The sequence below is a fragment of the Dermacentor silvarum genome, chromosome 1 (genome assembly GCF_013339745.2).
Source record: "Dermacentor silvarum isolate Dsil-2018 chromosome 1, BIME_Dsil_1.4, whole genome shotgun sequence".
Taxonomy (NCBI): domain Eukaryota; kingdom Metazoa; phylum Arthropoda; class Arachnida; order Ixodida; family Ixodidae; genus Dermacentor; species Dermacentor silvarum.
This window is the reverse complement of record NC_051154.1, coordinates 176,438,952-176,454,361: the sequence shown is the minus strand read 5'-3', so window position 1 is coordinate 176,454,361 and position 15,410 is coordinate 176,438,952. Positions and strand designations below refer to the sequence as shown.

Genomic DNA, 15,410 nt, shown 5'->3' with positions numbered 1-15,410 from the left:
TGTGCTTCTTTCAAGCCAGTTCTGCTTCACAGTATCTCTGTGAAGCAGAACGTGTTAAAGATAGAACTTTGGTCCTTACTTTGCAGTTATTACAGATTTAGAATAGATTGCTCCTTGTAGCTAATACCTGTGCCTCAAGTGCCTTGTCCATTGTCACTCAGTATGACTCAAGTTCTGCCATAGGAATAAGTAAACATTAACAGCACTTCTCTAATATTCTGGGAAGTTGTTCTGCTTGCTGTGTGACAAGTAGCTAAGATGGGTTTTTACAAAAAAAAAGAAATAACTAGCAAGTGCATATTGCATCATTTGCAGTCAGAGCCAAGATTAATAAAAAAATGATGTAATTAAAACTTTGTTCATCTAGTTTCATCCTTTGAATGGTCACTAAAGGCAAATATTAAGTCAAGCTCAAGTGATAGAGTAATGCTAAAAAAAATGTCGATGGCATGAATATTACAAAGGACAGAGCTTTAGTATTAGAGAAAATGAGGCAAATGTGTAGAACTCGAAAGGGATATATCAACACTAGCCCGATGACATCACAGTGCCTTTTTACAATTTTTAGCACTAGTATATTCTTCTGCCAATAATAAAAAGAGGATTACATTGCATTCTAACATGGAAGAAAATTCTACTTGTCCACTTCTATTCGATTCTCAAAACTAACTAATTCATGTTACGCTGGAGGCAATCAAAAAGCTTCGTTTGCGCTCAGCCCCGCACCGACTGCGCTTTCATGTCTAAGTGGTTTTGGTATCATGTAGCGCTGCGCTGGTTCTGCTGACTCACTAAGATTGTGCTGACTGCAAGCAGCCAAAAATATGCCATCTTGGCACGCTTAAATTGCTGTAGTCGAGTCCAGCATCACGAGCCAAAGTATCATTATTGAGGGAATTATAAAGGCCCATCTCTACGAGCCTTTGAAAATGATTGGCAGGTCATATTGATGATAAACAGGCTGTTTGTTTTGGGCCTCTTTAACACAGATACTGCACTGTCCTGGCTTGATTTCTTCCAATCCTTCCATGTTTTGCACAAAAAACCATAGTGCCAGCTTTCAGGTGGCATTTTATTCACCGACAGTAGCAAATGGGGGTGATAGTGTATGCTGTGTCACACTGCCTCCCTCGTCGTGAGCTATTGGAATTGCAGCAGAGGAATGTGGCCCCTTCAGTTGTACTCTGCAACTAAGTCATTTCTTGGCACAAAATAGATGTTGCGAGATTTCTGAAAAAATATTTTTATAATATTTGACCTAATATTTGCCTTTAGTGCACTTTTAAAGGCCATTGGTAACATGCTGCTCAATTTAAATCACTAGCTCTTTCTTGTAATGTTAGCCAACTTGTTACCTAATTTTAGTGCAGCATTGGATGAGTCAACTATGGCAAGTGATTTTCTCAGTTATCATTGGGAATTATTTACACTCGTTGGTCTTCTTTCAGGCGTTCAAGGAGAAAAAGGAAGGAATGGAGAAAGCCATTTCTCGTCAATGTAAGTTTTCATCTTGGCTGCAGTCTTTTCTACTTGGATTACCAAATAGTAGCGCCTTGTTAGTGTATGCCACTTTACTGCCGCTTCACTTTTCTTGACTATTTATTTAGTTATTTTCAGTACCCTCAGGGTATAAATACATTACAGAGGGGAGGGGCATACAAAGTAAAATTGAACACAAAAATAATAACATAAGGATAACATAAAGGTAGAAGCATTACACAGAGTTATACAAAACATATACAGCATATACGAAGCATTAGACCGAATAATTACATACTGACATAAAGCACACAGGAACGTAATGTGTGGTACTACAATAAGCTTGATAGGGCATAGGACAAATACGGGATCCAACTAAGTTGCAGATTTAGAATAGATTCTTCCTTGTATCTGGTACCTGGGCCTTGAGCGCCTGTATCAAGTGCTTAATGCCTTGTTTGTTGTCACTCCAAGTGCAACACAAATGATGTCATAGGGATAAATTTATTGCCCTAAATTAATGTGAATAAATTATTGATCACTAAATTGTTCTAGACTGATAAAAGTTCATTCAAAATCCCATTTGCATTTCATTGGTGGACAAAGCTTGATTAGTAGCAGCGAAATTGGAGGTAAAACTGCCCTTTAATTTCCTCACCCAAACCACAGTGCCCATTCTGTCATTCTGAAGTCCAGCTTTTGCAGTATTTTGGCATATCTGGGCCCCTTTTGTGCAAGAAAAGTCGACAAAAATTGCCAGGCTGAATGTTTGATTACTTGCAAATTCAATGGAATCACTTGGATGTCATGGGGAGTAGGCTCAGGAATTTCAAAGTGGTGTTGCCACGAGTCTTTAGTTTTCTCCTTTCTAGCTTACTAAGTCTCTGCTCATAGTAAGATTTGCCTATTCAGTCACAGAAGCATAATCTACCAACATTGGGCACAAGGGCCACCGCTGGAAGTGCCGGCACTGCAGTCGTTCTTGTGTTGAGAGTGGGATCATTTGACATTGCTTCGCAATGGCGAGAGTGCATGCGGCAGTTTTATCCTGCGATTTGGGAAATGCACTTTATTTTCATTGTTCATAAACGTTGCTCCTTGTATTAGAACAAAAAAAGTTGCTCTGGAGCCAATTACGCTCATTGCGGAATAGATCCAGCCAAGGCTGGGATTTGTTCTTGTTTTGGTCAGGTTGTTAATTTAGAATGCAGTAACAAGACCTAGTCTATGCGAAAGTAAATTGGTCATAAAATATTCAACAGCCTGAATATGTTAGATTCCTTTTTGGAATTTCGTTACGAGTAAGTTGTCAAAGATTGTCAGATGTGACACAGCCAGGTTACAGTTGGTGATGGCGTTTCTTGCAGTGAACAAGAAATAATTTTGTGTGTTTTTTTTTATCTACAGCATTAATAAAAATGGCCTTTATACATAAAGTAGATAAAGTTACGTAAATTTTACTGTGCAAAACAAAAATAGGACCACTCCTCACATTCCTTAACATATTAACAACATCCCTTAAAATATTCAAACCAACCAAAGGCTGTATGTTTAAGAGATATGTTGCTGTGCCATGCACATGACTGGCTGCATTAGTCACATATATCTTGCTTGAAGTATTCAAGTGCTTCACACTTACGAATGGAACTTGTTATTTTGTACATAAATTTTCCACCAGGACTTTACGACCATTGAGCTTCTGTAGAAGTTATAGTAGTGCTTTTTATTTCTGCCCTAATACGTAGAGCAAATTCTGGCCCCAGAATTGAATCCTTTTGACCTAGATTGGCACAAACACTTGATATTCTCATACAGTGAATAAATCCTGAAAATCAAAACAAAGAACATGTGCCATTGTGTAAAACTACAGCAACCAACCAAAAGTTTGCGGCAGTACAACAAAAAACAAAGTGCACAATGGCGTTGAAGCAGACATTCCGGCACGGGATCCAACTTTACACCTCATTCAGGCGCTGGTGGCAGGCGGCACCATGGTATGTCCTCATGCCTAATAGCTTGGCTGATTACTGTAGAATCTTACCTTGCGTCTAACAGAATTTCATAGGTAAACTATTTGTATCATCTGAAATTCTGAATTCCTCTTGATAAACATACACAGGAACTCAGCTCCGCAGCTGACCACCAGTTGGGCTCGTGTTTGCGTGTGCTTGTGAAAAATCTTTAGTACGATGTTTACAGACTGCATACAGCATGGATGGCAGTTGCGGTGTCAGCGATGCATGTCTGCCTGGGGTGATAGGGTAGGGCAAGTGAATGCCATGGCCAGACTATAGGGCTTGGGCAGTCGGCCGGGCTGTTAACCCTTTCAGACGCCACTTTCCCTGGTTGATTGAAAACTTACTTTGGCTAAATTTTTTGCATATTTAGAATTATAGAAAGTGTACAGCTGCAGAAAAGATTAAGAATTCCAATTCTTTAGTGAGTTTTGTCAAGTTTACAAAATGGGGACTCCACGCGAAAACTTACTACAGGAACATCAAATATGAGAACGTCAACTATTTCGGGTACTGAAAAGCTTGAAAGGCACTTATCCAGCCTCTTGATAATTATGCCTGGTGCATGACATTGTCAAAAACCATGAAAGACTTAAACCCGCTACATACAACAACATACTGACACCAAGCAGGAAAACACAACCATCTACCTTGCCCCTCATTTTACTGAAACATTTTGCACATGTTATCCAAAATTGCAGCACAAGTCCAATCATAAGTCTTTCAAGATATATGTGACACATTTTAAATATTAATACTTTCATGAGTACGTTTGTTGTTGATGCACTATCTTGGTCTACACAATTGTGTACACAGCGTCTGAAAGGGTTAAGCAAAGACATTAATGTGCGGTAACTTATCTGCAAGACATTGCAACAGCAAAAGGACTGGCCATCTACACGTTACAGCCTACTTTTTTGCCACAGTGGTAAAAACTACAAACACGTATTGGCTTCCTCACCATGTTAGTGCTCACGGTTGTGATTGGTGGATTCATGTCCTCCAGAGCAGCGTGATAGTGTTCATACATCACCCCAAAGCTTTTGTGCACAAGGGACTTTGGCTGGGTAATTTTTGGAATGCCTATCTTCTATCATCTATCTTCTTCATATTCATATCAACCGTGATTGTATTTCCAAGATACTATATTGTCTGTCCTTTCAAATATTACTGGCACTAACCATAAAATATTTTAGAGGTGAAATGGTGTGAATGATTGCATGGAATCACAATGCAGTGCAAAGAAGTTCTGGGGGTTTAGAGAAGTTTTACTCTGTCTCGGTAATTTCGGCTGTACAGACCGTATGCTTCCACTGTGGATGAGCACATTCTTTAAGCACCTCATTTTGGTTGTCAAGGAATGTGGTAAGTTTCAGAAAACACTTGGGTGACAAAATAAGAACTCTGCTTTGATTGGGTGCACCTGCTTTTTGTATGTGCAAAGTAGAAAAGTAATGTAGAAATGACATTAGAGCTTTTAAACAAAATAGAAATCAAACGCACACCCGATTTTTTTTAACGAAAAATGTAGCATGCCTTTGATTCTGGTGATGAGCAAAAAAAAAGCAAAAAAAAAAAAAGAGAACAGCGAATTTCACAGAATAGAAATTTATTTGCACCCATTGTCCATCATCAAAACTCTCAGATGGCACTTTATTGCTGTTTATGAACCACCACCTGTCCTCCATATGATCCATTGTGCATTTGATATTCTGTTTATGGAGTCATTTGATAAACAGAATGACTCCGCACCATCACAAACGAGATTGTGGCCCACGCCTAGACTAATCACTTCTTTAGTTCGTCCAGTGATGCATGCTGTTCTAGGGAATGCCAAAAACACGTCACACGACTTGTTGCCCCTAGCTTAGCATGTAAAATAATTTATCTTTTGAATGAGCTTTCGTAATCAAGGACTGAGAGCTATGCACCATCACCACACTAGACAAGAATATGGAGGATGCTATATACCACACATTTTCTTACTAACTCTATGCCATTGACATATTGCGATGGAAATAGCGATGATGCTGGCTAGACTGACTCTGACGGTAGGCTCTTGCAAACGCCGTGAACACAATTTTTTGTTTTGTATTGGATTGCACCGTGCAGGCAATTTTTCGACCAATTTTCTTGGGGCAAAAAGGCACGCGTTAGAATTGTGTAAATACTGTAATCATTCATTGTGAGCTACCACTTTCGCTTGAATATCTTCTTAGGGCAGACCAAAAATAGGCATCTTTAGAGGGGGATGACATGTGTTCAGTGTATTCACTGTCCCCTAAGCTCCGCAAAGACAGCTGCTGTCGCTAAAGGGTTCATTATTGGGGTCAGGTGCATGTGTGCTGACCAATCAAGTTCGAATTATTCGACTAAGGCTAACTTTAGAATCGAAATAATTAAAGTTTGGGCACACAGAAATGTGTGGGCATTGACCAGGACCTTTGGTTGGGATCAAATTCACCAAAAAGTCTAATTTACGAAAGTCTACGATAATTTAATTCTAAAGCCACTATATCTATGCATATATTTATGCAACATCTCTGCATGCATAGCTTTATGTAAGGATAAAATAGTGAAAGTCCTAAAACATGCTCAGTACCACATTCCTTTAAAATGTCAAGCTTGGAGCTGGTGATGTTATGTGATCTCGCTATTGGCTCTGTGTCTGGATGATAGTAGTAGTTCACGTAGGCTCCCACTCAGTTAAGCTGTCAGACTTACTCTTGTGCGGCTGCAGCATTTCCATGACAGCATTATTTTTTAGGTGTTTTTGATGTGCCACTCTAGCTAAAATACCATAATGGTGACGCTCTGTTCAAGTACAGCATGTAATGTTTCTGGCATGCCAACAGTAGAGGAATGCATGTTTGGATATTTGAAAAAAAGTTGGCAACACTGTCAGGGTGTGTACAGGTCCTTGAAATCCTTAAAAACACTTGAAATTGAAAAGTGCGTTATCAAGGCCCTTGAAAGCCCTGGAATTTTTTTTCCTTCCTTAAGTCCTAGAATTTCGTGAGCAATGCACTCTGATATCGACATGGCGACCTCCTTTCTGTGGTAGAACGCCGTCGATCTGACGAACTCCCCATTTCAGAAACAGTACGCCGGCGCGAGCACACATGGTTCTGTTTTGCAGAACTGCATGGAAAAAATAAAAGGCTTCACTGCGTCAAACCGCAAACGGAGCGAGAGACCCGTGCCGTGCTTGCTTGGCTGGCAGTGTTTACGCTGCTTTCCTCACCCTATCGTTCGTTTCACTCCTTGCCCTTCGGTCTGTCTTGTCCCACTTTCACTCTTGCGTGCGAGCTGAATCTAGTGAAGCTAAAGAGAGATATAGTGCTCAGTGCCTTTGGGTGGAGGTTTGTTATAATATTATTTGTCATAAGTGCAATAACATTACCGTATTTTCCGGTCTATAAGTCGCGCCTTTGTATAAGATGCACCCCCCTCAAAACAGCAGTTTTTCCAACAAAAAAAAACGTTATATAAGTCGCACCGGTGCATAAGACGCACCTGCTCTTTCGCTAAGCGATTTAAAAAAGTTAGTGACGTTTCGCTCCGTGAACGCGGGTCATGCGCAAGCGTATGGGTGCCATATATTTCCACTCCAGGCGCATTTCTGTCGTCGTGGTTGCTGCGATGTTCCGTATAAAGTCCAAGGGCGATAACATCGTCCCCACGAGTGAAAGCGGGCGACGGTGAGCCGAATCGCGCACAAGGGAGGAAGGCGGGACGGCAGGCAGGGTGGGGGTGGGGGGCTGCCTGTACTCTCGTAGCAACTGCGTAGTTTGTGCAGCGGCGTGCGCCGTATCTTGACAGCGATCTGCTGATGCGACGACTTCGGTGTCGATCGACTCGCGGTGCATGGGCCTACCGCCACTTGCGTTGCGGCTCCATCCTTCTCGCACGGCGCTCAAGAACTTGATCACGCGAGCCCGGCACCTCGATAGCGCGCACAGAACCCGTAGCAATTAAGTCAACCAGCGCGCTTCGCATGGCTATAACATCGGATCCGATTTTGACGGCAGCTTTTCCGAAAAAAAAGAAAAAAAAATGCTTAACCTTGCACTCCGCCACGCAATGCAAAACAGCAAAGCTGGGAGATCGTAGCCCAGTATTTTCCGGAAGTGCGTGTGAATTTTTCATCTTATTACTCATGAGGATGATAATTTCCTTTCGCGCGTCTCGGACTTACGGCCATCACTGCGCGTTGTATAGTGCAGCTTACAACACCGACACCGCGTTGCTATGCCGACAACGCGTTCCAGCACACCTGCTCCGTGAATGCGTCTCTCTCTCTCTCTGTCATAGCACGCAAAACCTCTTCACCACGCGGAACACGAGCATGCGAACGCGCAAGCTGTGGACGAAGACTACGACGCTCGAACGCAATCATATGGCTCACATAAACGCATGCTCTGCAAGCGTGGCTGTAAAGCCTAGTGGTTACGACGCTCGCCTTGGGACCGGTGGTACGCGTGTTCGAATCTCGCCTCGGCAAGAAAGTTAATTTTCTTTTATTTCTTCATAGGTTCTTGATACGAACCACAAATTACGGCTGGCTTAAACAGCTTCGCTGTTACAAACGTACATAGGTCGCACCGTTCTATATAAGACGCACTGGCGAAAAATCTGAAAAAAACTCGTGTTATACTCCGGAAAATACGGTATGCTGAATGTTTTGAGAATGGTTGATGAATCAACCCAGCTAATACTGCAGAAGCCTGAGCAGCTGTTGTGTTTGTTGTGTTAACTTTTAATATTGTGGACTCGAGACATGATCAAGAGAAGACGTCTCATGTTTTACAAAATTGCAGTATACATCTATTTGTTATAATATAATGGATGTGTAGCAAGACTACACTGAATGGTTTGGAAATGTTCGGTAAACTTGCCCAGTTAATACTGGAGAAGTCAGAGTAGCTTGTGGGAGCATTCGTTGTGTTATGTGAAATTTTTTTGGTATTGTTGTGAACTTGCAAGAAGATCAAGGCTGGACATTATTAACATCATTGGGATAAATTATTTCTTTTTATTGTAGTGCAATAACCCTATGCTGAATACTGTTAGACCTGCTTATAACGAACCTCCATATAACGAATTCCTGGATATAACGAATTTTTTCGTTTCCCCGTTGTTACTCCATAGAAGCACATGTATTTGAGACCTCTACGTAACGAAGTGGCAGCGGGAGACCCCCTCGATATAACGAATTTTCCCCTCCGACCACCTACAGATTTCGCCCCAAATTTTGTCATTTTTGCGCGAGCAGCAACCGGAAGCACCTTCTCCGCCACGATGGAATGCGAAGCGAGCGCACGTGTGCGTGCGTGGTGTGCGTGCGTGCGTGTGCGAGGCGGCCCTGCATCCCTCGACCCGGCGATCTTGCCGCCGCGGGCGTGACCTTTCCCCCTCCCTTCATTCAAATCTGATCCTGCCGCTTGCTCCTAGCCTGCCAAGCCGGCACTCTCTCCTTTTCCAGCTGATGTTGCCGACGCGCTGGTACACGCTGTGGCAGATCAGACTCGATGAGCGGGGACACGCGCTGTCAAACGCTGGCGGCGTGTGGAGGCGCAGCTGGAGAAGCGAGCGAAGTGACCTTCGTGCTGTTGTCTATCGCTTCAACGCAAACTGAGCGCCAAGAACACACAGCACGCAGAAAGCTACGAGCCGCCGACGCACCTACACTGCTAGACTCTGCCCCAACGCAGATCGCTTTCAAGATACGTCCTGCGCGACCGCGCGCCGCCCCGCTATCCCTCCCCCCTCGCCGGTGCCTCGAGCGCAACGAAAGAAGGCGCGCTTCCTCCCTGCTTTTCTTGCGCGCGCGAGATTTAGACGCGGTCGTCGGCTCCCCTCGCACGTTTTCACTCGCACATACAGCATACGGCGCGCGGCGACTGCGTTATCGCCCTTGGACTTTAGGGTACGGCCACGCTAGCGGCAAAAACACGCAGCAAAAACGCGCGTCAGAAACGCGCGGCAAAAGCAGCAGGAATCGGGGGTCTTGCGGCGTGCCGCGCGAAATGGGTTCTGCGGCAAATGCCGCGTGCCGCGAGATGAAGAACCAATCAAGAGCGACGAGGGTGACGTCACGGAGCCATCACAACCGGAACGCCGCCGGTCCGCGCCGGGTTTTCAATCGACGATCGTCGTCTCGCATGAAACGACCAGCGCTCGCGGTGTTGCTCGCCCGTTCGGAGAGCGCGAGAGATCTTATCGCGCTGCCGCGCGGCGAGACGCGCGTGCCACGGTGGCCTCGCGGCAAGGCGCTGACGCTGACGCGCGGCAACTTGCCGCTCGCTGCATGACGCGCACGTTTTTTGCCGCTAGCGTGGCCGTACCCTTATATACGGAATATCTATGAGCCAAAACCAATTTTAGGGCCACAACGCGTCATGGACACCATCTTTATATAGCAAATACGGATCTCAAGGGCCATACTTTTGCTGGCGGAAACCGAAACTACGTCATAGTCGTCGCCCCCGGCACTTTGGGCGGCCAAAATGTCATCATCAAGCCACCAAGCCAAGCGACATGAAACGTCAAAATGACCGCTCGGGCCGGCGCGGGGTGGCAGTTCGCGACGTATGATGCGGGAACGGTCCCACAGTTGCGACGCAACAGCGGGGTTACCAATGCATTGAGTTCTATGGGAGCTGTGCCGGGACCGGTCGAAAACGACGTAACAGCCTGGAAAACGGAGCCCCCGGGAACGTAACAGCGAGGTTCTACTGTAACACTATACGACGCTGCGACGCCATCGTGACGCTCGCTCTTCGTTTACGATGCCTCGCGCTTGTGCGAAACGACACGCGTCCACACATCCGGTACCTGGTGTGACATTCCGAGGATGAGTGCTTCGACGAAAACGGAAAACGGGTGCGCGTTACAATTGAGGGTGCGTTAGAATCGAGTAAATACGGTAAACGTTTATTTTTCGAATTTTCGTGCCGAACCTGCATATAACGAAATCCTCTTTATAACGAATTTTTTCGGGAATTTTTCAATTTCGTTATATCCAGGTTTAACTGTATTTTGAACACTTGTGGTGAACTTTACCCAGCCTAATATGGAGAAATCACAGCCGCTGTTGCAAACGTTCATTTTGTGTTGTGATGTTCAGAAGTTATCAAGGCTAGACATTTTTATTATAATTGTGATATACACTTATTTATTGTAAGTGCAGTAAAACTAGTCATTTTTGGAAATGTTAGAGTAAAGAAATCCTACTTTCAGGGTGCGTACAGGTCCTTGAAATCCTTGAAAACCCTTGAAATTGAAAAGTGTGTCTTCAAGGCCCTTGAAAGTCCTGGAATTTTTTTCTTTCCTTGAAAATTCTTTAATTTCATGAGCAATGCACTCTGATATTGACATTGCGACCTCCTTTCTGTGGTAGATCGGCGTCGATCTAACACACTCCCCATTTCAGAAACAATACGATGGCAAGAGCACACATGGTTGCGTTTTGCAGAACTGCACGGAAAAAATAAAAGGCTTCACCTCCTCAAAGCGCGAACGGAGCGAGAGACCCGTCCCGCGCTTCGATGGTTGCTCGGCTGGCAGTGTTTACGCTGCTTTCCTCACCCTATCGTTTGTTTCACTCTTCGCCCGTCGGTCTGCCTTGTCCCACTTTCACTTTTGCACGCGAGCTGAAGCCAGTGAAGCTAAAGGGAGCTATAGTGGAGAGCAACTTTACCACTGATGCTCAGTGCCTTTGAGTGGAGGTTTGTTATAATATTATTTATCATAAGATAAGTGCAATAGCATTACTGTATTTTCCGGTTGCACCTTTGCATAAGAGGCACCCTCCTCAAAACGGTATTTTTTCCGAAAAAAAAAACATTATATAAGTCGCACCGGTGCATAAAACGCACCTGTTCTTTCGCTAAGTGATTTTAAAAGTTACAATGATGTTTTGCTCCGTGAACGCAGGTCACGCGTGCAAGCGCCATATATTTCCACTCCAGGCGCATTTCTGCCGTCGTGGTTGCCGCGATGTTCCGTATAAAATCCAAGGGCGATAATATCGCCCCCGCGAGTGAAAGCGTGCGACAGTGAGCCGAATCGCGCACAAGGGAGGAAAGCGGGAAGGCAGCCTGGGAGGCAGGTGGGGGGGTGCCTGTACTCTCGTAGCAACTGCGTAGTTTGCCCAGCAGCGCGCGCCGTATCTTGACAGCGATCTGTCTGCAGATGCGACGACTTCGGGGTCGATCGACTCGCGGTCGGCCTACCGCCGCTTGCGTTGCGGCTCCATCCTTCTCGCACGGCGCTCCAGAACTTGATCACGAGAACCCGGCACCTCGATAGCGCGCACAGAACCCGTAGCAATTAAGTCAACCAGCGCGCTTCGCGTGGCCATAACATCGAATCCGATTTTGACGGTAGCTTTTCCGAAAAAAAAGAGGAAAAAACGCTTAACCTTGTACTCGGCCGCACAACGCTTGAACAGCGAAGCTAGGCGATCGTAGCCCAGTATTTTCCGGTAGTGCGCACAAACTTTTCATCTTATTACTCATGATGATGATAATTTCTTTTCGCGCGTCTCGGACTTACGGCCGTCACTGCGCGTTGCATAGCACAGCTTGCAACACCGACACCACGTTGCTATGCCGACAACACGTTCCAGCAGACCTGCTCCGTGAATGCGTCTCTCTCTCTCATAGTGCGCAAAACCTCTTCACCTCGCAGAGCACGATCGTGCGAACGCGCAAGCTGTGGACGAAGACGACGACGCTTGAACGCAATCATATGGCCCACATAAATGCATGCTCTGCAAGCGTGGCTGTATAGCCTACATGAAAAAGGCTGTATAGCCTAGCGGTTACGACGCTCGCCTTGGGACCGGGAGTACGTGGGTCCGAATCCGGCCTCGGCAAGAAAGTTTCTTTTATTTCTTCATATTTTCTTGCTACAAACCACAAATTACGGCTGGCTTAACAGCTTCACTGTTAAAAACGTACATAGGTCGCACCGTTCTATATAAGAAGCACCGACGAAAAATTCAGCAAAAAACGCGTCTTATACACGGAAAATACGGTATGCTGAATGTCTTGAAAATGTTTGATGAACCAACCCAGCTAATACTGCAGAAGCCTGAGCAGCTATTGTGAGTGTTCGTTGTGTTAACTTTTAATATTGCGAACTCGAGAAATGATCAAGATAAGACATGTTTTACAAAATTGCAATATACATCTATTTGTTATAATATAATGGATATGTAGGAAGACTACACTGAATGGTTTGGAAATTTTCGGTAAACTTGCCCAGTTAATACTTGAGAAGTCAGAGTAGCTGTTGGGAGCATTCATTTTGTTTTGTGAACTTTCTTTGGTATTGTTATGAACTTGCAAGGTGATCAAGGCTGGACATTATTAACATCATTGGGATATACATTTATTTCTTTTTATTTTAGTGCAATAACCCTATGCTGAATATTTCGAATATTTGTGGTGAACTTTACCCAGTCTATGCTGGAGAAATCTCAGCTGCTGTTGTAAACGTTGATTTTGTGTTGTGATCTTGAGAAGTTATCAAGGCTAGACATTTTTTTTATAATTGTGATATACATTTATGTATTGTAAGTCAATAAAACTAGTCATTTTTGGAAATGTTAGAGTAGAGAAATCCTACTTTGGACCCCGCTTTGAGTCCTTGAAAAACCTGCTGACAGGTCCTGGAAAGTCCTGGAATATCCTTGAATTTCTGCCTTGGAAACATGTACGAACCCTGTACTTTGGATGCCGCTTTGAGTCCTTGAAAAAGCTGTAACAGGTCCTGGAAAGTCCTGGAATTTCCTTGAATTTTTGCCTTGGAAACCTGTACGAACCCTGACTGTTTATAGGTGACCCTTCTGAATGGGTGGACTGAAGTGCAATGTTAAACAAGTTAATGCACACCTACTAAAAGTGAGAAAACTGCCAAAATGCGAGGGTGGAGGAAGATGGTAGAGTTAAGGCATATTCTACTGTTTATTTCAGAGCACTCTTGCAGTGCTTCAGAGGTCATGTAAGATAACAACTAAGCCTTATAACTACCTTAAGTGGGTTCAAATGCAAAAATGTCTGATTAATGCTGTTTAAACCGCTTATTTTCGTAATACAGCTTTAAGACTGTATTGCACATTGTCAATACTTTAAAGCATTGCCGGAGTTCTATGAAACAACCATATGATTATGCTATTGTCAGCATTCACTATGCAGGTGCTCCTGAAGAGTGCAAAAGAATGTCGGCAAGAGCTAAATCTACAAAAAATGCTACATACCTCCCTCTTTGAGCATTTTGGGCCATTCTACACATGAATTTGGGGAAAGATTGGATAGTGTCTTCAATCCTCAATTGGATAGTGTCTAATACAGTGTAATCTCGTTGATATGATCTTCTGGGAACCAGAAAATAAAACGTATCATCTGAAAATCGTATTATCCAAGCAAGCTCCAAAAATTATGAAAATAGGTGTACTCGGTGACAAAATCAGCAGCAAAGGTTTGTGTGGCATTGAGTGATACTGCTCCAGATACAAAAGATAGGCCAGATACAAAAGCACTGTAAGCATTGCTGGTATCACATTCCTTAGAAAAAAAATGGCAAGGAAATTGCAGGTGTAAAAATATCCAGACTTTTCATCAATTTTTAAAAATTTCTCATGGCAGTTAAGGGGCTATTAAATCATGCCTTTAGTGTGTACGTGAGAGAGAATGTGTACATGGCGCAGCAGACTTGGTGCCACTGTCCCATTTTTTCTTAGCTGGTTATTTCAATATTCTGGGTTGACATTGATGTATTGGGTGTCTTTGCAGTGAACAAGACAAAGATGGTGCTTAAGCAAACGAGGGGCAACTTGACGAGTATGCGGAGCCGAGACTGCAATCCTGAGAAGGACCCCAAGGCTGAAAGGAACTCAAAGGCTGAAAAAAAATGATTTCCTGTCGCATTAGTAAAAGATAACAGAGTGGTGACCACTACAATTTTTTATATTAGTTAGGTGTACTTAGACTATACACAAGTTTTTTTTTTTCATTTTTTTTTCCTTAAATACGAGGAAAGATACCACAAAGCCACATCATATTTAAGTACAATTTGGGGGTCTAGTGCATTTAGTGCTAAAAGCCTACTTATTGCAGTGAGATTCATTGGAGCTATGTTATTATTCTGTGAAGCATTCTGTCTTAATTGTTATTGTGTAATTGTGGCATTTGCTTCGCACATTAGAAACATTTAGCTCTTAGTGTTCCCATGTTGTAATGCACATGACTGCATATTAAGCAACCATACATGCAATCTTATGTAGGCATTTATAATTTTCACACATTAATTCTGTGGGACCTGCAACATTTGTAACTAACTGCAGTGATAAGATAGTCTCATTGTACATAACAGATGTATTCACAAAAGAAATATACATCATACATTGAAGAAGTGCTTTGTCTTGAATTTTTTATCGTGTTTCATGACTACCCAAAATTTCTTGGTTAATCATATTGCTGATGGCTTTTGATAAAATCTAATTTTTCGCACAATCCCCGACACACTCAACTCGAACAAGTAAAACACACTTCATGCAGCCTTCTGTACTGTGGCAGTGATGGGTAAACAAGGTGTGGGGAAAAAGAATCGGTAGGCTTGAGCAATTCCTCTGGTGCTGAAGTCGTTTACTGCGACTGCATCAGGCTTTCACAGGGGACACTGCAATCCTCTGAACTTGCACACATTGTTTTTATCTGCTACAGTATTTCTTGTTGTGGCCTCTGAAGTACATACACAGATGGCGCCACTCTTTGAGTCCATGTAGAGCACAAAACAAAGTTAGTGCGAATATTTGTAACAAAATAATGCGTAATATTGAATTTTTGCCTTGGAAACCTGTAAACTTGAAAACATGTATAATAGGTGGTTTCAAATCCACACCTCAGT

The 15,410-nt window shown here is 43.5% G+C and overlaps 1 protein-coding gene across 5 annotated transcripts in view; it reads left to right on the top strand.

Moving 5' to 3' along the window:
- The window catches only part of LOC119436439 (rootletin-like), a 199,970-nt gene extending 185,053 nt beyond the window's left edge, over nucleotides 1-14,917 (top strand). For all 5 annotated transcript variants that reach the window (XM_049657710.1, XM_049657691.1, XM_037703285.2 and 2 more), the window contains 2 exons: nucleotides 1,449-1,497; nucleotides 14,297-14,917. In XM_049657710.1, the coding sequence (XP_049513667.1) occupies nucleotides 1,449-1,497; nucleotides 14,297-14,418 (171 nt within the window). In that variant the 3' untranslated portion in view covers nucleotides 14,419-14,917. The remainder of the gene's footprint in view (nucleotides 1-1,448; nucleotides 1,498-14,296) is intronic.
- Nucleotides 14,918-15,410: the final 493 nt, after the last annotated feature.